This window comes from Tamandua tetradactyla, chromosome 7, assembly GCF_023851605.1.
Source record: "Tamandua tetradactyla isolate mTamTet1 chromosome 7, mTamTet1.pri, whole genome shotgun sequence".
Classification (NCBI taxonomy): Eukaryota; Metazoa; Chordata; class Mammalia; order Pilosa; family Myrmecophagidae; genus Tamandua; species Tamandua tetradactyla.
The window spans coordinates 77,676,132-77,702,848 of NC_135333.1; the positions used below are offsets into that span (position 1 = coordinate 77,676,132).

The 26,717-nt window shown below is 35.6% G+C and overlaps 1 protein-coding gene and 1 long non-coding RNA gene across 4 annotated transcripts in view; one reads left to right on the forward strand and one right to left on the reverse strand.

The window, feature by feature from the left end:
* Positions 1 to 5,791: 5,791 nt before the first annotated feature.
* The window catches only part of RERG (RAS like estrogen regulated growth inhibitor), a 128,608-nt gene continuing 107,682 nt past the window's right edge, over positions 5,792 to 26,717 (reverse strand). The window contains exons 3-5 of one of the 2 annotated variants that reach the window (XM_077170182.1): positions 17,198 to 17,254; positions 9,140 to 9,213; positions 5,792 to 7,492 (exon numbers count right to left, since the gene is read on the reverse strand). In XM_077170182.1, the coding sequence (XP_077026297.1) occupies positions 7,085 to 7,492; positions 9,140 to 9,213; positions 17,198 to 17,254 (539 nt within the window). In that variant the 3' untranslated portion in view covers positions 5,792 to 7,084. The remainder of the gene's footprint in view (positions 7,493 to 9,139; positions 9,214 to 17,197; positions 17,255 to 26,717) is intronic. The other variant, XM_077170183.1, reaches the window with a different exon arrangement.
* On the forward strand, positions 7,142 to 26,342 carry LOC143691554 (uncharacterized). 2 transcript variants are annotated; one of them, XR_013179570.1, is made up of 4 exons: positions 7,142 to 7,540; positions 9,014 to 9,247; positions 18,669 to 18,746; positions 25,710 to 26,342. It is a non-coding gene; the product is annotated as an uncharacterized LOC143691554 (long non-coding RNA). The 2 variants fall into 2 exon arrangements; XR_013179571.1 differs by lacking the exon at positions 18,669 to 18,746 and having other exon boundaries at positions 7,146 to 7,540.

Consider the following 26,717-nt stretch of genomic DNA (forward strand, 5'->3'; position numbering starts at 1 on the left):
AATTCAGATGTTCCATCCTCCAGTTCACTAATTGTAGCTTCTGTCTCTTTAGATCTACCATTGTAGGTATCCATTGTTTTTTCCATTTTTTCTTCTTTGTCTTTCACTCCCATACGTTCTGTGATTTGTTTTTTCAGATTTTCTATTTCTTCTTTTTGTTCAGCCCATGTCTTCTTCATGTCCTCCCTCAATTTATTGATTTGGTTTTTGAAGAATTTTTCCATTTCTGTTCGTATATTCAGCATTAGTTGTCTCAGCTCCTGTATCTCATTTGAACTATTGGTTTGTTCCTTTGACTGGGCCATATCTTCAATTTTCCGAGCGTCATCCATTATTTTCTGCTGGTGTCTGGGCATTTGATCAGATTTCCCTGGGTGTGGGACCCAGCTGGTTGAAAGGTTTTTCTGTGAAATCTCTGGGCTCTGTTTTTCTTTTCCTGCCCAGTAGGTGGCGCTCGTGGCGCTCGTCTGTCTGCACGGCAGTCGGCCCGGGAAACCGCGCGTCGAGGGCGGGGGGTGTCGCCGGCCGCCCTGGCTTGGGGGAGTGCCGGTCCTAATTGCCCAGCTGGCCCGAAACGCCAAGCGTGACGGGAGGGCCCCGCTATCCAACGTTCCCAGTCAGACCGGGGAGCCACGTGCGTGGAGGGGACCCCAGTCGCCAGCCGCCCCGGCCGGGAAAACGCGCGCCCCTCGGGTAGCTCACCGCAGCAGATTCTCCCTGCCCGTTCAGCCGTTCCAGAATGGGGTACGCTGTCTTTTTGGTCTCTGTCGTGACTCCGGGAGCTGTTTCGTATTGTTTCTGTTTCTTTAGTTGCTTTTCTGGAGGAGGAACTAAGACCCGCGCGTCTTACTAAGCCGCCATCTTCTCCCCCTTCTGAGAATTTTGATTGGGATTTTGTTGAATTTATGGGTAAGATTGGGGATAATTTACTCTTAACCTACTGAGTCTTTCAACCCATGGACATTGTATAACTCTCCATTTATTTAGATCTTCCTCAAATTTACTTAGCAATGTTTTATAATTTTCAGAGCACAGGTCTTGCACACATTTTGTAAAATGTATTCCTAATATTTCATGTCTATTGATGCTATTGTAAGTGGATTGAAAAAATCGTTTTCCAATAATGCATTGCTAGTACATAGAAATGCAACTGATTTTGTGCACCTACTTTATATCCAATGGCCTTGCTAAACTTATATATTACTTCTAGTAGCTTTTTTGTATATTCTTGAGGATTTTCTACATAGATAATCATATTATCTGCAAATAAAGACAATTTGTTTCTTCTTACTGCACCATTTAGATTCTCCTTCAGCAGAATGCTGAATAGAAGTAAAGAGTGCAGGCATACTACTCTTAGGGGGAAGACATCATCTTTCACCATTAAGTATGATGTTAGCTGTATGATTTTTGAAGATGTGCTTTTTCAGAACAAGGAAGTTCTCTTCTATTCATGATTTGCCCTAAGAATTTTTGTTCTTTTTTGAAATCATGAGTTAGTATTCAATTTTGTCAAACTCATTATATGAATATATTGAGATGATCATAAATTATGTTTTAATCTGTTAAATTGGTGAAATATGTTGATTGAGTTTTGAATGTTAAAACAACCTTGCAATTACTGGGTTAAGCCCCTATAGATCATGATATGTTGTCCTTTGTATATGTTTCTGTTTCTGATTTGCTAAAATTTTCATAAAGATATTGTTTCTATGTTCATGATGGACATTGGTCCATAGTTTTCTTGTAATGTCTTTTTTCTGGTTTTGGTATCAAAGTAATGCTGGCACCAGAGTAATGTGTTGATTTTGACACTTTTTTATTTTTCTAATATAAGAGGTTAATGCAATAAACTTTTCTCTAAGTACTACTTTAGCTGTATCCCATAAATTTTGATATGTTAAGTTTTTGCTTAGCTCAAAAATTTTTCAGATTTCTTCTTTCGTCCATGGATTATGTAGATATGCATTGTTTAATTTAAAAATATTTGGATATTTCCCAATTATCTTTCTGTTATAATTTGTACTTTAATTTTGTTATACTCAGAGTGCATTATGTATGATGTAAAGTTTTTAAAATTTATTGAAACTTATTTATGGCCAATATATGGTCTATCTTGGTGACTGTTCTGTGTGCCCTTAAACATAATGTATATTCTGCTTTTTTTTTCTGTTGAGCATTCTCAACAGTGTTCAAATTATGTATTTGCATAAATACAAGTTATGTAAATTTGGTCAAGTTGGTCATGTTGGTTGATAGTGTGTTTACATCCTCTACATTGTTACTGATTTTCCATCTATTTGTTCTATCAATTCCTGAGGGAGAGGTATGGAAATCTCCAACTGGAATGTTTATTTGTCTGTTTGTCCTTTCAGTTTATTATTAATCAGCATAATAATAATCAGCTCTATTATTAGGCCCATACACATTTAGAAGTGTTATATTCTTTTAAACGCACCCCTTATCTTTATAAAATCTCTCCCATTTTCTTGGCAATGTCTGTGTTCTGTAATTGACTCTGATAGTAATATAGCATCTCAAAATTTCTCTTTTATTAATGTTTGCATAGTATATATTTCACATTTTATTTTTCATCTGTCTATTTTTGTATTCAATGTGGGTTTCTTGTGGAAAGCATTTAGGTAACTATTGTTTTCTGCAATCTGAAAATCACTGCATTTTTTGCATGGACAGGTACCAGGAAGATCACTGCATTGGGATTGGAGCATTTATATCATTAATGCGGTCATATGTGTGATTAAGTTTACAGCTACCATATTCACTTTTGTTTTCTTTTTGTTCCATCAATTCTTTATTACTTGTTTCCCTCTCTCTTGACTTCTTTTGAATTGCATATCACTTATAACTCCATTTTATATAGTATTGGCTTATTAGTTATAGCTTTTTGCTTTATTTTTAGTGGCTGCTCTAAGATTTGTCATATACATGTTTAACTTATTACAGATCACATTCAAGTGATATTATAACACTTTCCACATAGCTTAAGAAACTATACTTCCATTCTCCTTTCCTTCCTTTGTGTTAATGTTATTCTATATTTTGCTTCTACATATGTTACTATCCCATAGTAAACTATTCAAACCAATTAATTTTTATTTAAAGAGATTAAAATGAGAAGAATGTCTTTTATTTTTATATACACAAGTTTCATTTCCAGGGCTCTTCATTCTTTTTGTAAATCCACATTTCTATCTGATATTTTCTGCCTGTCTAAAAAATGTTCTTTAAACTTTCTGGCAGTACAGATATTCAGGTGTAAATTCTCTTAGCTTTTTATCATCTGGAATAGTCTTTATTTCAACTTTATTATTGAAAGATATTTTTACCTGGAATAGAATTCTAGTTGATTTATTTTCCTTCCAATAATTTGAAGATGCCACTCCAATGTCTTCTGGCTGGCATAGTTTGGGAAGTGAAGTCTGAAAACATTCTTTTTTCTGTTCCTATGTACATTACACATTGTTTTTTTTTCTCTCTGGCTTCTTTTAAAATTTTCTCATCATCACTGCTTTCCAGCAATTTGATTTTGATGTACCTTGGGATTGTTTTCTTCAGTATTTTACTCCTTGTGGTATATTGAGATTCTTGAGATCATGGGTTTATACTCTCATCAAATCTGGACAATTTTCAGTCATTATGTGTTCAAATAACTTTTTCTATCCCACTATCACTCTTCTTTTCTTCTAGGAGGTAAGCTATATGTATATTAGACTGATTGATTTTTGTCCCAGATATCACTGAGCCTCTGCTCATTTTTTTTTTTACTCTTTCTTTTTTTCTCCTTTTCCTTCATTTTGGATAGTTTCCATTGCTATTTTATCAAATTGGCTGGTCTAAAGGGAATTCTTTTGCATATGTCTGGAGCTTTCTCTCTGTGCAGCAACCTTCTTCCTGGAATTCTATCCCATGGTTTCTTATCACCTTGACCTCCCTAGATTCATACTTTTGTCTCCTCAACTGAGCAAGATGATACAGACTCTGTTTGGATACCTCCTCCCTGAACTGCTTCCTGGAACATGCTACTTGGCAGTCAGTTGACACAGTAGTAGGATATACCTAATTTCTTTCCCTTCTCTCAGGAATCACAGTACTGTATAGCTTGTTCAAGATCTGAAAACCATTGTTTTACATATTTTGACTGTTTTTTCTCTAATTCTTTAATATGTGAGGGTGACTCTGGTCCCTATTACTCCATTCAGATCAAGCATATGCTTTTAAGAATGAAAATAAAACTCTTTATCTATTTTTTGCAAAGAGAATCATGCTTCACTGACATTCATGAAAATGAAGCTCAGCTTCCAAACAACTAGTAGTATTAGCCCGTTTATAACCTTCATTTGTGGAGACGCCTGGGGCATAAGAGCAATAACTACTGTATGTTTACGTGATTTCACGTTCGTCTGTAATTACCTGTTGGGCTTTATGTCAGTGATTTTTAACAGGCCTGGATCTGTATTCCTATTTCTAGGGAATTTGTTGGTGTTGGTGTCTGTGAATTTCACTTCCTTAGTTTTTGACTCAAATATGCACCCAGGTATTTTACATCCTTAGGAACTTGTTTTGAATAAAAACTGGTCGAGCTGTGTTTCCACGTATAGATATGATGAAATGAAAGTGACTGTGACTATAGAAGATGACAGAATTTGAAAAATAATTTTACTCGACTTCCATTTCCCCTACCTTGTCTAAATGAACATTACTGAAAATGAACCACAAATGATTTTACCTATTTGGTCTTTTGATAGGTAGCTGCCTAAATTTGCAGTATAAATTTTGACAAATTTTTCTTACATCCTATCCCTTTATTCTTCTCTTTCTTTAAACTCCCTTCTTCTGCTATCCCTTCCTTTTTCCTCTAAATGTGATACATACCCTCCAAACTGCTTTTAAGTACCACACTCACCATTACCTTTCATGTCTCCTTATTTTAGTTCTTCAATATTCTCTTTGCATAGACTATTTCACCATCTTTATTTCATCGATATCTCATATATAGCGTTCAAAGCTCACTTCAGACCATCAAATGGGACTAATCTGTGTTAAGTTGTGTGACCATATACTGAGAGCCTCAATAAATATGTTAGCCAAATGAATGTAAGCATAAATGAAGCATGACTTCCTTAAATGATCAGCAAAAGTTATGTAAGTTAAACAGTAAGGAAATCTTAAAGTGTGGACTTTAGTTCATAATGATGAAGCTGTCCAGGTTCACTAATTGTAACTAATGTAGCTTACTAATGAAAGCTGTTAATAATAGGGGAGACTGGGTACAGTGTACATGGACTCTCTGTACTGTATTTGTAATTTTTTCTTTAAACTTAAAACTATTCTAAAAAATAAAGTTTATTATTATTTTTTTTTAAAAAAGACTTCCTTAAAGTCTTCTCTGCTTCTGTGTCTTCACCTCCATAGCTCAAGGGCCAAACTATATCTCAATCCACTAATACAGTGTAATGGATCATAGTGCAGGCTCTGGACTCTGACTCCCTGGTTTCAAATCCATAAAGGGCTACGCAAAGTTGGCTAAATTGCTTTTTTTCCTTTGTGGTTCAGTGTCTTCATCTTTATGACTGTGATCACAGTACTACCTTTTACATAAAGGGTATTGTGAGGATTTGATGAGAATTTAAAATAGCACCTAAGCATATTATTCATTTATACAAGGTTGACTGACTCTTCAACTCTGCATTTCAATTGTTCTCACAAGTCTCTCCTAAAATTAAAAGCTTTTTCATGTTTTTATAAGAAAGATTGTCCAAATGTGACAGAATATGAAAATGACGCTTTTTATTATATTCACATAAAAGAAAGTCAGTTACACCAAGATTGCCCAAATGCATTGGTGAATTAAAGCCTCCAAGTCTTACAAATTTTTGTACATATATCTATGCATTTATAAATACACATATGTAAAAGATATATATTTTCTTTTAAAATAAAGTGCCCAAATTTTGATACATGGGGGTAAAATAAAGAAAAAAGAACCATAAAGTTTTCTCAAATATAAATTCAACTTTCACAATACAATAATCTTTGTGTTATGCACATATATATATTTGGTTGTGGTTAACTTTCACTATTCATTCTCTTCTGAATTCTTCTAAGTGAATTAATTTATCCAAAATATTAAAAGAAGTCATGTGGCCAACTGAATGAATCAGAGGCTAAGTTTTCTGTGTTGGATACAGAGCTTTGGCTCGCCAAAGGAAGGGTAGTTAAGCTTCATTTTTAATTTTCCTGTTTTTTTTTTTTTTTTTGGAACTGTTATCTTCACACTAAAGTGATACACTGAGAGATAAGTTAACCAGAACAATTTTAAGCACTAAATCCTCAATTAGCATTCAATAAAGTCAGGGTTTGGTGAAAAGATTCCTATTGTCTCAGTGAGAACGGCCATGCAGGAACTGGATTGAGGGGTTCTGATGCCTCAATCAGGGTATAGTGATCAATAGATCTTTCACTGAGAGAACCAACTGAAACGGAAACATAACTCCTGTTAACAGGGGAAAACCCTAGTGAGAACATGTTTAGATTTGAGAATAAAACGAAGGATTAAATAAAATTAGATGATTTAAAATAATTCAGAAAATTCTCATTTCGAATGGGAACTAAGGCTTTTCCTCCTACTTTAACAGGTAAGCTCCTCCTTCTGTTTTATTTGCTGGATTTTCTGTTATCTTAGATGTTTAAGATAATCATTTGAAATCTTTGCCAAGAAATGGAATTTGAAAATACTTCAGCCTATTTAAGCAAGGAGAAGACGCCTAAAAATAGTTAAATATGAACCCAGCCATTTCGGAATCTCTGGTGGTTATGTATCCAAACTGCATTAGAGTGTATCCTATTCAAGCAAGAAAAGGAGATATTCGGAATTGAAATTGCATAAAACATTCTAAAACATCCCAATATTTTGGAGGCTGGGAACAACAGGAGCCTAAACATTTCCAAGAGTCAAAAGAAGGAATAGGATAATTTGATTTAATTTTTGGAAGGGAGAAGAAGGTGGGAGAGAGGTTCTAATTTCCTGCCCACCTCCGCAAGGCCTCCTCACGAACAGAGCTGCTTAACTACTGATTTTGGTGAGCATCTTGTTGATGGCCTGCTTTACATGCGTGGTGGAGCTGCGTCTCCTCGTCTTGCCCTGGACCATCTTCCGGCGACGCACCTCCCGGCACAGCTCGTAGAATATCTCCGTGATGTTCCCTTCTCCAGTGCAGGCGGAACACTCGTAAAAAGCACACGCCAATTCCGTGGCCAGCTTCTCCCCTTCTTCTGTACTAACCTGTCTGGAGTGGTCCAAGTCAGCTTTGTTTCCCACCAAGATGAGAGTCACATTCTTGGGCTTCTTTATCTCATCCAGGATGTTTTTAAGTGGCAACACTTCCTCAAAGCTTCCTCGGTCAGTGATGTCATAGACGAGCACAAAGCCTTCCCCCCAGCGCATGTGTCCCTCCCGCTGAATGGTGTCTTCCTGCAGCAAAGACAAATGGCAGTTGGAAGACCTGGAAGGAATCCTAAGGTGTAGATGCTGCGAACATTTACAGTAATCTCTTAAGTATTAGTCCTTATATTCTGTTGTTAAAATTACTTGGTAATCTGCTCATATAGGTTTACTTTCTCAATCAGTTTGGGATATAGATGAGTTACTCACTCATACCAACATATGTCAAAGAATTAAAAATATTCTAACATCAGAGACTGTAACTTTCTGCTTTTAATTTTGCTTGCCACATCATTATATCTGTTATCATAAGAACTATAAAGCAATCATGAACTTAGTTGAACATATTACCTGAGACTTTTCATCATAATTAAGAAATTGGCAAATTGGTAACTGATAAGTAGCTCTTACTCCACCTTTTAGGAATTAGAATCAGAGCCTCAGTTGAGTAAGTTTTTTTTAATTTTATTTAATCAATTAAATTTAATTTCTCTATTCAGATGATGGAGAAGTAGCTCCCAAGAACAGAATAACAGTAAAGAACTTTATAGAGTCAAACTCTAAACCAGAGGGGTTGGCTATTGTTTTTTCTATTCCAACACCCAAAAAATGTTATACAATCCCAATATTAACAGAAACACATTTGATGTGATTCTCAAAGAGTGTGATCGCTCTTTTCTATGAAGATAGCAAATCTAATTTGAAAAAGCAGTGCCTTCAAGGGTTCAGATGATTTCTAGAGGTATGTACTTCCCTGAGGCCCCTCCTTTTTAGAATCAAGGGTCTGTGGAATGTCAGAGCTCAGAAAGAAAGAAGGTAGTGATGAGAAGGAAAAGTTGACCATTTTTACAAGAACATTCATTGGATTAAATATTTAATTCAGTTCTTCTTAGCACCATGGAAACGTTCAGCTTCTTAACTCACATTCCAGTGGTCACTGCTAACTTTGGGAACTATATCTACCTGGGATGTGGGTCCTCTTGAAATGGCAGAACCCACTGACCTCAAAGCAAGTTTATATTAGTTTTCTTTTAAATACATTGTTGCTGTTGTTTAACAATATGGCCAATATTTCAACAGGGTGTGTGTTGGTGAGGTATGGAAAAAATATTACTGGGGAGATTCCTAAAATAAAGTATTCTGAAAAAAATAAGATTCTGTGGTCATATATATTTTGAGAGATACTAAATTTCCCTCTAAAGATTAACATTACACATTAGACTACTACAGGCTCTGAGGACTCATTAAGTAAAGACTCCTTTTTAACTTTGAGGATTTCCAAAACACATTTTACCATAAATAACTATAATATCTTGTATTCCACAAAACATAGGTGGGCCATAATATTCTATAAGATATAATGTGAATTTTATGGTATTTTCAAAACCCACTTGAGGCGATGAGTGATTTACATAAGGATGCTTACACAGACTGTTGCAACTATTTAGGCATCATATAGTGCAGAAGTTAGTGGAATGAAATGAAAGTGTCTTAGTCTTGTTCATACATGATGCACATCTCATTTTTTTTTTTTTTTTTTGGCATGGGCAGGTCCCAGGAATCGAACCCAGGTCTCTGGCACGGCAGGCAAGAGCTCTGCCACTGTGCCACCATTGCCCGCCCCATATCTCATTTTTATTTGATCCAGAAAATATTTTAGCTGAACTCCTAATTCACCTGGCCAGCAGTATCAAGTATCTCCATGGAAACAACTTCATCATCAATGGTTGCTTGGTGTCGATAGGTTGACTCTGGGGGAATGAGAAAAAATAAAGAAGGCAAAAGGTAAATTTTTTGCATGATTAAGTCAAAATGTAAATAAGAACATGCTTTGATTAATGATTTAATTAGGAATTAGGAATAGAAGTATGCCTGTTTTATGCATAAGGGGGAGTATGCAGCCTAGGAAAAAGAATGGCTATGCAGGAATATGACATTTGAAAATAACAAGTTCTTATTTGGGAGGCATAAGTTTTCAAGAATAGCATGGGGGAGGTCTCTTTGCCTCTTTTCTTCTTTCTTCTTAAAACTCCATTCATTTCTCCTATGAGGCCAGCTTCCTGGTGTTCTCTTCCTTCTAAAAGTGAAGCCTCTGCTTTCTAAAATGAAAAAGTGATTCCCACAAAATATACAATACTTTGAAGCTCTTAAAAATCCAGTTTCTCGAAATCATTGTTGACTCCTGTTCCTGACAAGATGACATGCAAGCAGGAGCTGACAGTTTCCTTTCTAACCTCAACTCTGGAAATATAACAGTCATGAGAGGGAGGTGGATGAATCTGACAAAATATGAGAAACTCCTGGGTTGTTAGAAGGTGGTTGTACATTAGTGTTTTGATTACTATTTAAAGCATAAAAGAAACTTGTGCAAATTAAAAAAAAAAAGAAATGAGGCAACAGAAAAGAAATATGGGCAAAGGATACAAACTGGAGATTCATGGAGGAAGAAGCTCTGATAAATAAGAAGTATGTAAAATGTAGCTTTACTTCACTACCAGTCAGAACAGCTTATAAAATGATTTTACTACCGTCAAATTGGCAAAGAATGGAAAGTTAAAGGATGTCATATCTGATGAGGATATAGGAAGCCTCCAGGCACCATTAGAGGGAGGGCAGATTGGTGCAGCATTTTGGAAGGCAACTCAGCAACATTAAACGTGCACATCCTCCCTCAGATACAGACCCCAGAAAAACCTGGCACAGGTTCTTAGAGGAACATTTGTAGTAGTCTCACAGTGTGGTGTCCAGACCAGCTGCATCAGCATCTCCTGGCAATTTGTAAGAAATGCAAAGTCTTAAGTTCCACCCAAGAACTGCTGGGTATGTGAGACCAAACAATTTGTGTTTTAACGAGTCATCCAGGTGAACAGTGATGGTAAAAACTAAAATGTAAAGTTTAGTTTACAACTAACAGGTTGAGAACCACTGATTTAAAATAATGTCTAATGGTTCAGATTGAGGGCAAGGTATAGGCATTTATCAATGGGAGGATAAATGCAGCACAATAAGAAACAATGTACAAAAAACTAGAAATGTATACTGCAACATTCATGAATCTTAAACATATCCAGTTTTAAAAATGAGAACTAGATCTATAGCACAATAAAATTGATATACATTCAGAATATATATATATACACAGGACACTATTATTTAAAAAAATATGCTAGCACATACTGCTTACTATTTTGAACTATTCTAAAGCTTTACTTATACTAACTCAGTTAATCCTCACAAGTATCCCATGAAGTATATATTACCATTAGTCTCATTTTACATGAGGAAACTGAAGCACAACCCGATTAAATAACTTGCCCAAAGTCACAAAAGTTGTACGTGGTAGAGTTGAGTTTGAGCCCAAGGAGACTGGCTCTGGAAAGTAGCCTTTAAACCACTGTGCTAAGTATCAACTACAATAGGTCACAAGCCTATGGGAAAGAGGAAGGCGATGGGTGTCAGGATAGGAGCTGAAGAAAAACAATAAAGTGAAATTATATAAAGGTTTCACATTCATCTGTAGTGATATGGTGTCATAAATCAAATCACTGGTCTAGTATGGTTCAATACCATTGATATAGCATGATTGACTTAATTATTAGCTCAATCCTTTATACCTAAACTACCCATGTCACTAACTAATCAACCTATTATACTTAGAAGTTTCTTTTCTCACAGAGTTAGCCTGTAAACCAGTGCTTTTATTTTTTCCCTATTTATCTACCTTGTGTTTCTGATTTTCACTTCTTCATCTCTCCAACTATTTTACAGTCCTTTTTTTGGCTAAAGTTTTGTTACTTTATTGCACATATAATCTCCTACACAAAATACAAGCAGCAGAAAGAAGGCTTAACTAAGTAGCACCACCTTACCTCTACCTGCCATTCAGTTCTGTGGAATGACCACTGCCACAAGGCAATGCACATTGCTGAAGTATTTTAAGAAAAGTAAAAGTTTAAAAATGAGATTGGTCAATATATATATATATATATATATATATATATATATATTTGGGGGTGCATGGTCCGGGAATCGAACCCGGGTCTTGGGCATGGAAGGTAAGCGTTCTACCACTGAACCACCAGTGCACCCAATATATTTTAATGAGTGTTCTTTCCATTATTGTCATTATCCTAGAATATGTAATCCATATATGGTGTGTACAGAGATTCTCCATTCTAGAACATCGGATTCTCCTACTGTTTTATGTTAAATTGGAGATTACTGTTTTGTAGGATTTAATGCTCTAGAACACCCTTTACAGCAGTTACTCGTTCTCTAAGTGTTCTTTCAATTACTTCCTTTTTAAAAATCTTCAGTGCTCCATCTTGAGCAAGAGAGGCCCAGACAGCATCGCACATGTTAAAAATCTGTGCCCTTTCTGTCTCTCCGCCTGCTGTTCTTTAGTGTCCTTTGTGCTGCCTTCCCCCTTAAAAGACTGATACCAGCCCTGGAGCCTGGAAAACCAGAGCTCTGGGCTCTATTCCATCTCTATGTACTGAAAGTTGTCTGAGAGTCAGGGACATTTTTCTCTTATGCTTCCATGATAAATAGGATATGTATTTCAACCACAGAAGGTCACAGTGGGGGGGGGGGGAGAATAGAATATAATGAAAATTGTATGAAATTGTGTGATTCTTTGGCTGTGTGTTAACTGAAACAAAATGATGAAATGCAGGAAATGAGGGAACGTCTGCCACAGACATGGCAGGGGGTGGCAGCAGCAATTTCCTCTAAGTTGAATACTGGTTTTGTGCCATTTCAAGAACTTTTCTTTAAGATTCTTTTCTCTTTCATTAGGAACTCATTTTCTCTACATGTAAGTACAGTGGGGGTAGTGCCCACAGAGGCAAAAATGTTATACATCTATGTGCTAACTTTTCCAAAGATAATACTAAAAATGTGTGAAGTATTTTTGGAAATAAATTCTACTATTCATTTTCAAACATAAAAAAAATGTGTATGTGCGTGGGTGGTGGACATACTTTTCATCTTGTTCAGACTACTAGAAAATGATAATTTTTAGACTTTTCTTTTTTTGAAAGGCGGGGACATGATTGCTTAGGAGACACTTCCAGATGAATCAAAATGTTATATCCTGCAAGGGCAAAACCAGTTTCAAGATAGAATTAGACATATATGTTCCAAAACTCTATTTGGACGTCACTCTATATGAGAGATGCATGATTTAAATCCTGTGTTTCAATTTTATAAAGAAAAGTATATTTTATGTACTCTAAGAACATTTGATGGTCAAAGGATGCTGCATATGGTAATCCTTTTACTTATTTAGCTTTTCTTTGAAATGTCAGCATAGGATGGACACTTGGCTAGTGGTGTGACAGCAGCAGTCAGTAATATTGAGTTACCTGGAGTGGAGCTTGCGCTGACTTGAGTTCTATTGCTGCTCCAACCACGAACTAGCCATGTAATCTCGGGTAAATTCACTTCTTTGGAGCTGTTTCCCTACCCGTTGAATGAAAATCCCCAAGTTCCCTGCAGTACGGATATTAAATGGTTCTCCGAGTTGATTAAACATTTTGGCTTTAGTATCCGTGGAGAACATTTGGTCTGGGTGTGTCTCTCTCCTTGTTTGAGCTTCTCCAAGCGGAAGGTACTATAATGCAGGCAGGAAGAACCAGTGACAAATAATCCATTTCCCTTGATATCAGTAGTAGCAGCCATTGGTGCTGAAAGGCTGTCTCTTTCTTCTTCTCTAAACCCTCCCAACAGCACACGCACACAAACACACATACACATATACAATTGTACACAATCTGAGCCTTAATCTGTATGCCCTGCCATGACCGGCATTTTCAGAGGGTTCTATGACTCGGAGGCAGGGATTTAGTTCTTGGGATCTGATCCATGATCAGAATGTGGATCCTTCATTACACACTGGCCCAGCCCTTCCCGTGTTCTGTAGCACTGCTGCCATCATCAGGAATCTTCCTCATTAGCTAGTGCAAGTCCTGAATTGAATAGACTGCAGTAGTGTTTGCAAATGCTGTTCATAGACCAGGGCTAGCTTTCGACAAAGAGTCACTGGTCTGTGGTAAAATGAGAAAATTTTAAGGAAAATTAGAGCTGTTCAATCTAAAGGATTGATCTTTTCTCATTATGTATTTCACACAATTTGGGTAAAAAAAAACTTTTATGAAATGATAGTACAAGTGTACATGTAGTTCCCTTAACCCCTTCTCCACCCTTTGCTGGATCCCTAATTGAAATTTCTATGACAGTCCCTCTCCATTAATAAATAAAAAACAAACAACAACTACCACACACTCAAAAAAAACTTGGCCATGAAATGTAAAATCTGGGAATCACTTGCTACTATAGTAGCAGCATTTTCTTTATATTTATTTCAGAGCAGTAAATATCCCACTTTTGTTAATATGTTGAATGGTATCCATGTTCTCCAGCTTCTCATGGAGAAATAATTCTGTGACAGGCTTAAAAAAATTGTTCTGCTTGCTGAGAAAGGCATGAAATTCAGAATTCAAGACTGATTTTTACAAATAAGTCCCTCTGTCTTTAAATGGAGCTATTCTTTTTGGTGGAAGTCTTGAAACTTTTAATTAAAGTAGCTGTGTATTCCACAAAGATCCTGCCTTCCCATGATGGTTTATTTTTCATGTCAACTTGGCCAGGTTATGGAGTCCAGTTGTTTGGTCACACTCTGGCCTAGATGATGCTGTGAGAATTTTGTAGTTGTGTGTTGCATCTACAATCAGATAGCTTTAAGTTGAAGGCTTTAAGGAAAAGAACTGTAGTTTTCAAGAGAAGAAATTCTCTCAAGACCACACCCTTTACTTCTCTCTGAGTTTCTAGCACTCTGGTCTCCCATATGGATTTTGGACCCAAGACTTCAACATCACATTTACTGGAAGTTCCAGCCTACCAGCCTGCCCTATGCAGTTCAGACTTGCCAGCCCACACAACTGCATGAGCCAATTTCTTAAAATAAATTATATTTTTAATAACAGGTATCCTGTTGGGTCTGCTTCTTTGGGATAGTGTTAAGCCTAGGAAATGCTGATCCCTCTTGGATCAAATAGATTGGAAATTCTTCTAGGCTAGAACATTAGTGACACAGCATGGGCATGCGCATACACACACACACACACACACACACACACACACAATCTAGTTTCCAGTGTGAGAGTTAATGAAGCCCTCACTTGGGAATGAGTCATCTATTTGATACTCCTGATCTTATGAAGTCTAGTGAAAGCTCTTGTTGCTTAGCAGCGGCAACCCTTTTAGAGTAGAACAGTACAAGGTCACTCAATAAAGTTTCATTATCCTAGTGAAGGAAGCCTACAAATTTCGATGAATAGCAGTTGTTTTTGAAAATGAATAAAATAAAAGGGAAAATGTTTCATCTAAAATAAATTAAAAATAGTAACTAAATTACTGGAACACATTCAGAGAGAGTTCAAAATTTTTATGAGATCATCTGCAATAAGCATCATCTTTCCTTGAGATGTACTGGCATAACAAATAAAACTAGTATTTTTCCACTGAACTCCTATAAATCACTAAGCTTCTCAGGAACTATACTCCTATAAAGCTTTTATAAGTAATAGAAACATAAAAGGAGAATGAGTTATTTACTTAAGTGGGAGAAACATAACATAATGGATAATTTTTTAATAGACCAGGTAAATTTTTGGACCCAAATATTTGATCTTAAGATTAGATTGTGACTATATTTTAAAAGCTGTTAAAAAGATTATTGACATGGAAAAGCAAAAACACAGAAATCAAGACTAACAAATGTAGAGACATGCTATTCTTGAACTTTCTACTTGATATTTTGAGACTATTCACAATTTAGACAGCTGATCAAATGGTATCTGTTAATGTCTAATATTTAGAATTTTAGAACTTTGATGTCTGAATTTGTAGATTTTTTTCCTCATGTCTTAATTTTAAATTGGTTTCTGAAACTTACTGTGCAGACACAGGTTTTACCATGATTATATGAATACTTTATTTAAATATGCCTAAGGTTAAGCTAACTAAGATATCCATTTTTGGTGGTTCTAATTGTATTGTTTGTTTCTTAAATAAAAAAATAAAAATAAGCAAACAAGCAAAAAAATGACTGAATATCAAAAAATGTGAATCTTTTCAAATAAATTTATAGTTTTAGTGAAATTCCACTCAAAACTGTGTCATGTTGCTAAAATTTACCCAAAAGAATAAATAAAAGAGAGAAGCCAAAATAATTTTGTAAGAAAAAAGTAATGAGGGGAGACTTTCTTTACTGGATATATCACAATGTCCTGTACTGCATATAAATATCAAACGAATGTAGTACTGGAGTTGGACATGAAAGACAAATCTAGAACTGTATCCAAATGTAAATGGTCCAGTATATGAAAAAGACAGCATTGGAAATGATGGGGAAAACTAGGGATTATTAAATAAACAGTAGGAAAATTAGCCAAATATTTAGGAAAAAATGTTGGTTCTTTACCTTATACTTTTCACTAAAATAAATTCCACCTAGATTAAAAAGTTAAAAAATGAACCGTAAGATTATTCCCTTTGCTTTTCAGTTTTCCTCTGTGGCGCTTTATTACTGACATATATTTATTTGTTCATCGATTTTTCTCTTTTTACTAGACTGTAAGCTCATAAAAAGCAGGGGTTTTCCTTTTCTGCCTAATGATTTATCCTTAGCACCTAGAACAAACCGAAACACAGGAAACATTGAATAAATATTTGTTGAATGGATAAATAAAAACAATGAAAGAAGGCACCAGGGGAAAGACCACTTCCCTTTAAACTGAACAAATGTAACCCTGGAGTGAGAACCAAAAACCACAGGGCTTGTCTTTCTCTACATCACTATTCCCTCGAAGGCCTGCTGGGCCCGGGGCATCAAGCCTAGGTATAAAAAGGTGTACACCTTTACCTCTTCTGGGTTTTCAAAGTTGCCCTTTACAAAACCAACTGGGTTCTACAAAGGCAACTAGGTTCTGAAAAACAGCTAATGAACAAAAATCCAAAGCCTCAATTCTGAATAAAATCTGAACTTTTATAATTTTATATATTAAAAAAATTAGATTTAATAAAATTTTCATAATTTTATGTTAAAAAATTAGATTTTATATATTAAAATTATAATTTTAATAATTTGGAACCCAAGGATTTTCAAGGTTGTTTTGAAGCTAAATGGCCTTCCAATAAGTATTCTGTTTGTACTATGGAAAAATACCCAATGCACATTTCATACATCAACATTGTTCCTATTTTCAAGATCCACAGACATCAATTTTAGCCCCCCCCCCTTTTTTTTAACACACTTGGATGAGACTCATCGGAAAGATGAGAGGAGAAACAGTTTCTATTTACACTTTCCCGAGCTCAGTTAAACTTTCTTCAGCCTGCCATTCTCTACCACACCAAATTAGCCACGTCCAGTTTATTCTCCTTCTCCCTTTAGAATGAGGTTACCTTTCCCTGATGGGAGAGCACCGTATTGTCCCCATTTCCTTCTTGTCTCAGATTTGACCTGATTTCATCATCTATTCATTAAAATTCTGAAGGATCCTAAGCATGGACAGCTTGAAACCCATCTAACCTCTGAGAGGGCTTCTTTGCAGGGCTCTGTAAAGTACTATCCAAACAGGCTTGCAAACAAATATTGCAACAGAAAATGTCACTCTTTCCTTGGGTCATCAACTTTGATTGGAAAGGAGGAGAAAACAAAATTTGACCTACCGAGGGTGGGATCGTATTCCCAGATGAACCGTTTGGTCAGAAATCTCACTACAAGAGCTGCGGAAGAAAAGAGCAGACTTTCAAACAAATTTATTAATTTTCTTATGTTTCTTATCTCTTTAAGGAAAGTGAAATGGCCTGCACAATCACATTTGTTTTGCATTTTCTTGGTGCTGATGTATCTGCTCACATTGGAGTCACCCAATAAATCTATTTGTCTTAATTCAGATACTCTTTCAATTTCATGCTGTTTAAAACTGGTATAATATCTTCATGGGTTTACTGTACATTATCAACAGCTTAGATTTGTTCCTTTAGTCACAAGGTCAAAGCGAAACAAAACAAACAAAGCACCACAATGTGAAGATGCTCACATAAAATTTTCAGCAAAAGATGAATTCAGATACACAGTATCATAATGCAGATGTTCACAGTTTAAATACTGATAAGCGAATGACAAAGGTGAGTTAGAAATGTGATCATTTATACTGTGATGAAAAGATCACTAGTTGGTATTTTATGTAATTAAAAGTAGATATTAAAAGTAAATATTTTATTAAAGTCCAAAGTGAACCCTGATTAAATATTCACTAAGGGTCTGAATCTAAACCTGTACGGTCTTGCTCAATCCTTACTTCATCTTTGTAAGGCAGTTATTAGATTGTTTTCCTTTTTTCAGATAAGGCCACGGAGGCTCTGAGTGGTCAGATAATTTAATTGAGCTCACCCAATTAATTAAGTGGTTGAGTCACGATTTGAATAATCCTAAAACTGTTTCTGAAACCTGCAGCTTTCCCCTTGCACCAACCTGAATCTAAGGCCTGGACCATCTGCACTATTTAACTAAAAGACAGGCTGGAGGAAGAGAAGTGCTGGAATAAGTGGACTCTACTGTCCTTAGAATGGGAAAGTACATATGCTGAACATTTCCTTACAGTTATTGAAAACAGTGGTTTAACTTTTTATCTTAAAGGGAAGGGACTGGGGGAATCACAATCCCTTAAAAAGAGGAATGAAATCTATGGATCCCTTCCCTAGGAAAATGTACATATTCAGTTTGGTGTATAATTTCTGCAGGCTCACAAGCCTTCTGAGGACCTTTGACCATCTCTCTGGGATTCCACTGGCCCCAACTAAAGAGTCCTTGTCTATCAAAGTATCTATTATTAGCATATTTTAATCTTTACTGAAATGTGCTAAATTTTTATTTTTATGGAAGTGCTCCAAAGTAGGAGCCTAAAGATACTCCATGAAGAAATAAAAACTAGTTATTTGTAAGGGTACCAGAGGCTGTCCTTTGTCTACTGCCTCTGCTTGTGTCTGCAGACATTTGTACCTCCCACTGCAGTGTCTTTTCTGAGAGAGCACAGAGCAAATTGCAAGGAGAACTTTGTAAAACAGACCAGAAACATACGTAGCTTTGCTACTGGTGGCTGGAGACTAAAAGTAGAAATGTTCTTTCTAATTACAGAGTGTGAGGCTGGAGCTGAACCAAAATATTTGCAGTGCCTGAAGTAGCAAGGCCACCGACCCTTTAATATTTCCCACAGTGAGTGTACTTGGGGTTTCATCTGAAATTTTTGGAGTCTGTCAACTGTTCGCTCTGAGACAGAAATTTCATTTTGCTAATTTTTTTGTACATATGAAGTATAAACAGCAGATAAATCTTTTCATTTGTAGTTACTGCATTAGTAAATGCAACTACCTGCAGTACTAAAGAGTTTTGCTTTTTGTTAGGACATGTAGTTTTAACTTTAAAAACCATGACCAACAAAAATTCATTTATCTGGCATCTTCAAGCAAGGAGCTATTAAAATTATTTTTTAGATAATTTGCTGTTCCCTACTTCTAAAACCACTTAAATTTTAATCATTTCTCAAAACAACTTTCTAAACACACCACTGCCTTCAAAACCGAGTACAATGAGCGTAATTGAATCATTTGGAAATGTGTCTGAATCTTAATGAAGAAACTCAATCAGTGCTAGGGCTGGTTTTTGTGGCAGTACTTCTAGAAGCTGCAGAAAGCATGAGTACTTTGGAGCTCTAGGTCTTTTGAGTTTCTGGTTTCTATGTTCAAAACAGATGTATGTTTCCTCCCTCAAATACCATGGCTGTGTCCTTTTGCTATGGTTACTGTGACAACTTCTAAAAACTAACTATCCACATTTCTCCTTTGCTACTTTTGTTATGCCCAAAACCAATCAGCCATTGGCTAAATAGGGGAAAAAAAACAAAAAAACAAAAACAAAAAACAACAGCTCAGGTTTAGGACCTAAGACACCTCATGTGTAAATACCAACAGGAGTTCTGGTGAACCTCTGAGAGAGACATCATGATTGTAATGTGACTTCATTTCCTCTGACTTCTAGGTTACTGTCCCTGTTTTAAGCAGCTAACCACATAAAATCACCTCTTTCCACCTGGGCAGTGGGCTTAATCAATAAAATTAAGTATTTGGATTTTGTTATTTTTCAACAGACACATATCAGTAGTTATTTCAACAACAGAATCATATATATTTTTTAATTTGCTCTATTTCAAGTGCATTAAAAACATGACAACTCACTTTGAAAAACTGACATATATATACATTCTTTGGATATATGTTTTAATTCATCTCTCTTTCCCTTGGATTATCCATAGGAAAAGACAAATTAATTTTCTATCTTTTTATGTTTTCAATAATATTTTAACTTAAAATTATTGGCCTAAAGTATGAAATTAAATTTTTACATCTGTGGATGTGATTATCTGTTAAAGGCCCTATTCTTATTTAAATAGTGTCTGAGTTACCTAAGTAACTCACCAGTTTACTGATGTAATTGTAAAACTTTGTTATTATTAGTGCCAAATTTTATGACAATTCTATTGTAGAACATGATTTTCATATGCGATACATCCTGCCACTTCTCACCACATCCTCCACCACGACCACTCTTACCATAGTCATGTGGTTTCATGTATACACGACACTGGAATCATTTCCTAAATGGTCTCCCTAGGTCTATACTCCCATAACCCCCAGGACTACTCTTCATCTAGCAGCTAAAGATTCTTAAAATATCAACCATCCAGTAACAGGTCTTTGTTCTAAACTCTCCCTGAGCTCATTCCATTGACCCAGCATGTGTTGAGTGTCTACTCTGTGCCATGTTCTGTTTTAGGTGCTTGGGATACTCCAGTCAACAAACTGAGGCAAAGATCCTTGACCTTGCAGAGCTAACAGCCTACCAGGAGGAGAATCCAAAATAATAAATACATTATATAATATATAAGAGGTGATAAGTGCTATGGATAAAAGAAGTGGAGCAGGGTACTTGCGGGAATGAGGGTTCAGAGCTGTAATTTAAGGTTGGGTGCTCAGGATAAATTTCATTGAGCAAGTGATATTTGAAAGAGATGAGGGGAGTTTTCTGGGAGGACTAGTGTTTCAGGCACAGAGAATAGCAGGTGCAAAAGCCCTCTGGCAGGACTGCGGGCCTGGCATGTTCAAGGACCATTAAGCAGACCAGTGTGGCTGCAGCAGAATGAGCCAGTGTGATTGTTGTAGAAGATGAAGTCATTTATTGTCCCTCTCCTGGTCATGCATTCCTCAAATAAAAGCATCATAATCAGCTAAAATGGTTAAATATTTATTTATTATTAGTATTATTTTGCCTGAGTTCGTGTTTAGGTTGCACACTGTATAAAGGCATGAAATTTGTTTTATTCATTGCTCTTTACCTGCGTCTAGAACAGAACCTGGCATGCAGTGGACTCAAATACTTGTTGAATAGATGAAAAAGATATACCATTCCATATCACAGCTCACTCTTCTTCAATGGTTAAGTAATATTCAGATACCATGAAAATAAGCAGAAAAATGAACTCAAAAGAATTCACAATCTTTCTATAATTTCTTCTTGAAAGGTTATGAGAATATGTAAACTGAAATGCCTTATAATGGCTATTTTATCATCGTTATACAATTTATACTTCTATTTTCTTAAAATACAAGCCTATACAATTTTATAATATGCATTAAGTTGCATATATTCTCTCTCTATATATAGAAATTGTATATGATATAACATTGATTTAATTCCCTGTCCTCTCCATCCCAACCATCCTGAAAACAGTTTTTCTTTTGAAGCCAAAGCTGATATCTCTAATCTTTAATTCCACTAGGAATCTGATTTAAGGCCTTGTTTTTCTAGAAGTTTAAGGTTTGACATATTTGGTTAGTTACAGTTAAGACTCTGTCTTCTGAAAGGTCATATTTTCTCCCATTGCCTTGAAAACTCACATGTCCATACCTTTCCATTAAATAAGCCAAATGACAAGTCCCTAATGATAAATCTCGAGAAGAACATTTTCCTTATTTTGCCTAATTTATAACATACTTTGGTAATTCTTCATCATGGATGGTTCATTTTTTATATTACTGGCACTATAAAATTCATGATTATTAATGAAAGCTGGTTTCTAACAAAATGGAAAATCCAACTAAGCAGAATTTAATCAGAGGAAACATTTTTTTTAAGTGACATCAATGTAATAATTCAATGAGAATATATTCCATTTATAAGGGAGAGCTAAAAGGCAAAATTCCTACATTAAAATAGTCATGCAATGTCTAAAGATTAATAAGTCTGGGCTGGTTATTCAAAATCATTGCTGACATCATTATGAAGAAGTAGCAGATGTCATAAGTACAGTTAAAATCAGAATAATATTTTTAAATGAAAATTGATTGGGTATGATCTGAATCATAAATCAACTTTTGAAAATAAATGGACTGTTCAAGATATATGAAAAATAACATATTATATACTTAGTCTGTTCTCAAAAAACTAAACAGTCATACTCAAGAAAAACTCAGAAATTACAAATATTACACTTAGGCTCATATTCTAAAATAAAACTCTGTTATATTGCTATTTTTCATTTATACAACTCATGAAATAACCTAATTAACAGTGTATGTAATACAACTGTATTGTAAGATACTCAAGCGTATATGACCTCCTAAACATTTGTGGTTGTTGTTCTGTTCTGTAGGTCTCTAGAAGAAGAATGTTTAAATGTAAAAGTTTGGTACTTTTGTCTAAAAGAAACTTTGATCTCTTCACTGATGTGTGATGAATGCTTTATCAGTTACAGCAGTATCCAGTTACTTGCGCTCTCTATACTCTGGAGCCCTCATCTGTAATATTTAGACAGCAATACCACCCTGTGGCTCAGAGTTTATTTCCTCACTTCCCCTGGATCCTCACATACCTTTCCAACCTCAATTTCAACCACTTCCAATGGCACTCCTCATGCTTACATTAGTCCACAAGACTGACTGCACTACCCGATGACATCAAGAACATTCATCTCTTTATTGCCTCTAATTCATGTGGTTACTGCTGCCCTGAAAGAACTTTCCCTAATAAAATCCCAATCATCAAAATCCATTTCAAGTATCACCTCCTTTGTGACGCTTTTCTTTAACTACTTTATCAGTTACAAACCCATTGCCGAACTCAGTGACAGACATCAATTAACACTTATTTCTTACTCATACATCTGTTTGGGCTGAGGGTCTGCTGATCTAAGGTAGGCTCTACTGGACTTAGCTCCAAGCAGCATTTTAGGTCAGATCTCTACATGCCTCTCGTCTCCCTTTAACCAACAAATATTATGTTGTGTCTTTTTAATGGAGGAAGGCAAAAGCACAAAGAAGCAAGCTGCATTATGCAGTCATATTTCCAATCTCTGCTTGGGTCAAATCTACTAACATCCAATTGGCCACAACAATTCACATGGCCAAGAAGACTTTGAGGAAGTGGGAATGTAAATTGTTCCTGTGGAGTTGTGTGTGGGGGAATAGATATTTGCTGAACAATGATCTAATCTATCACATCCTCTGTTCCTGAAGAATTTCTCTCATAGCTCTTTTACAAATATCTCGTGGCACATCCACTAGTGCTTATTAGAACTTGTAGCATTACGTCTATATATATCCAGCTAGTTGGAAACAGTTTGAGGACAGAGGTCTTATGTTTTCACTTCAGAATATGCCTGGCATCTAGCACTGCGTTTGGAGCTCAGCGAGCACTAAAAACATCGAAATAATCAATGAACAAGTGCATAGAGATGATCAATGTAATATTAATGGTAGAGATGGGATTATACCTCAGTTATCCTAGTAAAAAAAGCTTGTGCTTTTCCTCAATTTTCTTTCTTGTTTTGAGGGAGCAAACACTTAAGATCTTTTCTGAAAAAAGAAGTGTGGGAGGTAATTTTGTTGAGAATGTTTCAAATAAAGACATTTGAAAATGTCTTTATTCCCAAACTTAAATTGATAGTTTGGGAATAGTATTCAAGGCTGGAAAAACAAAAGCATCTTTCTACTTATTTTTAATTCCAATTATTCTGATTTATAGTCTTTTGTATGTGACCTATTTTACTTTTCTAGAAGTTGTGGAATTTTCTTTTGTTCTCTGATGTTCTTTAAGTTCACAATGGTATTCCTCGTTGGGACTTTAACCTCATCTAGACACTCAGTGGTTACTTTTAATGTAAATTAAATACCATTTCATTCTCCTTGTGATGTTGGATTTGTTAGTGTGTGGGGGTTCTTGAAGGCTTCTTCTCCCTAGCTAGCCAGGATTGGCAGTATAAGTTTGCTCACAAAGCAAAGTTTCTTTCCCCTACCTTATCTCATTGATGGATGGTTTACTGCAAATATGGATTTCAGGAGTGATTTCTCAGTTGAAGCTGTCTTTCTAGTTTTCTGTTAAGTGGTTCTATGGAAGTTCTCATTACCACTTTGGGCATCTAGACCCTCAGGGTGTGTCACTTTTCAGAGCTCTGCTGTGTTCAATTTGCCTGAGACCTGAAGCCATGCACATCATCTGTGGGTATCCTGTAGTGCCAAGTTCAATTACTATATTTGCTATCCTTTTTTTCATATATCATGGTTGGGTTGCAGATATCTCCTAGTTTTGTTGAAAATGAGAAAAATGAAATTTCTATTTTTAATTCTAATTTTATTGTCAGTTTGGAATCTGAGAAACAGAAGAAGAGAGAGAGGAAAGAAAGAAAGGAAGGAAAGAAGGAAGAAGAAAAGAAGAAAGGAAGGAAATAGAAACCACAGATTTTGTCATTTAAAACCCAAAAGTCTAGCCTTCACCTTTAGTAGGATTTTCCCTTTTTTCCCTGCTGAAGGATATTAGCAGCTTGAAAAATTATCATGTATTTATGGGACAGTAGGTAGTTAATTGCATTGAAAAAAATCCAGCTAACAGTCATTAAAATGGTCAGGTTCAGACTTTTAAGGATAGGAAAAGAATTTCTGCTTCAATTAAGAGTGCTTCAAGGGATATCACTCATCACTTGCATACCATGGATAGTTATAATCCTTGTAACACCACCAATGTGCTCTAAGATAGTGCTTATTATCTCCTACATTCACATTATAATGAAAAGTTAATGTATGTATTAAATGATTTATATAGTTTTCATTCTGTAACCTGCAGGATGATAAAAAATATATATAGTTACTTTTAGAGCATAATAGAAGGTAACTTTGGAAACTTTTTAAATGGCCTTTCAAAAGTGCTTATTAAAGTATAAAGTAGCAAAAAGTTTTAATTATTTAATCCATCATGGTCTGTGATAAGTACATTCACCACGTATTATATGTGAATTTTTTCCATTTTTATTTACAATCAAAGTTTTCAATGTTTTATAGTCAAAACATTAAAGCTCAAAAACTCCAGAAAGGGGCCATGGTAGCTTAGTGGCAGAGTTCTCCCCTGCCATGCTGGAGACCGGGGTTCAATTCCCGGTGCCTGCCCATGCAAAAAAAAAAAAAAAAAAAAAAAAAAAAACACTACAGAAAGACTTTATAATAAACGTGGTACTACAAATGTGAAACTTGTCAAAACTAGAACCTCACTCAGTTAAGGGTGGGGTATCTTTCTTCCCCTCTTTTTTTTTTTTTAATATCCTTTCTTATATCCTTACTTCGCTGTAGCATTTTTAGCATTGTAGCACTTTTAGCATAATTACTTGACCTTAGCACTGACAAAGAACATGAAGCAATGGGGTATGCTACCAAGTGCACGTGAGTTGCAAAGTCAACAATGAATTGCTTTCATTTGGAATTTTATGATGTAAAGTTAAAATGTCATAATCAATAAAGCAAATATTTAAAATAATGAAAAATAGAAGGATGAGAACATTCAACACTACTTGAGGATTATTTCCTCATTTCACTAAACACCTCAATTTAAACTGTATCAAAAGAAGTATGATGGGAAAAAGTTTATAAAAATGCCGTATTATTATTATCTCATCCACCTTCATTATTGAGGGTACACTATTAAGTTAGGCACTATGATAGATCTTAACACATGTATCATTACTCTTTACTGCCCTGTAAGGTGATGTTATATATATTATAATCTATATATTTTTGACTTTACCTGCTCATTAAAATTTATTTGTAACTCCAAAATCAATACTTGTGGTTCTTTTAGGATCATCTATAGACATGTGCAGAGCAGCATAAAATTTGAGTCAACCAACAAATCTATTTCAGCTGATTTGAGGCAAGAGGACACTTTGTCTCCTTGTTTGACCTCTCATATTGTAAACAAGTATCCTTTCTGTGGCATATTTAGTGTCATACTTTTTGCATTTTGTGTTTTTTTTTACTTTTGCTGATTTCACTGTTTAAAATGACCTTCAAGCATGCCGAAGTGTTGCCTAGCGTCCTAAACACAAGAAGGTCATAATGTGCCAAAGAAAAGAGAGAAAACAGAATGGATTGCTATGGCTAAGAGATTTAAAATGGAGCTGGTAGGCAAAACCAAAGGCAACAATGTTTCAGAGGACATCTGGGCTCCATGAAACAACTGCAAGATAAAGAAATCAGTAAAGGGCTAATTGGAAGGACATTTGCAAAGCCCGAAACATCCACCAAACAAAATTCTTTACAAACAACTTATGTAGTCTTCTTTATCTTTAAAAATCCTTGCTTGGGAATTCCAACACAGGGACACAGTTTGAGTTGTTCCATGAATCCATGAACCCTGCCTTGCAATTCTAAGACCCTAAATAAATGCTTGTGTTGTCTTGTAGCTCAGTCTGTCATTTCTTTGTCGACATGCCTTATGGAGAAAATACATGTGTTAGATGAGCTTTGTTTAGGTGTGGTTGGTTATAGTCCTGTTGACCATTAGTTCAATGTTAATGAATCTACAATATATGTTAAATGTGGTGTCTTTAAACAGAAACATGCATAAAAGAAGGTTATGTATTGATTGGTTGATGAAAATGTTGTGACCAGAAGCTCCCGGGAACCTAAACCTGTATTTTCACTAGGAGCAACGGTTCAGTTTTCACTAATTATGTGTTTGTGGCAGCTTAACAGAGATTAACTACTGCAAATAATGAAATTTCACTGTGCATGTATATTTATATAGAATAAGGAGCATATATTCCTGAAATATGAGTGCTATTCTTGTCTGGTCTGAGCATCTACA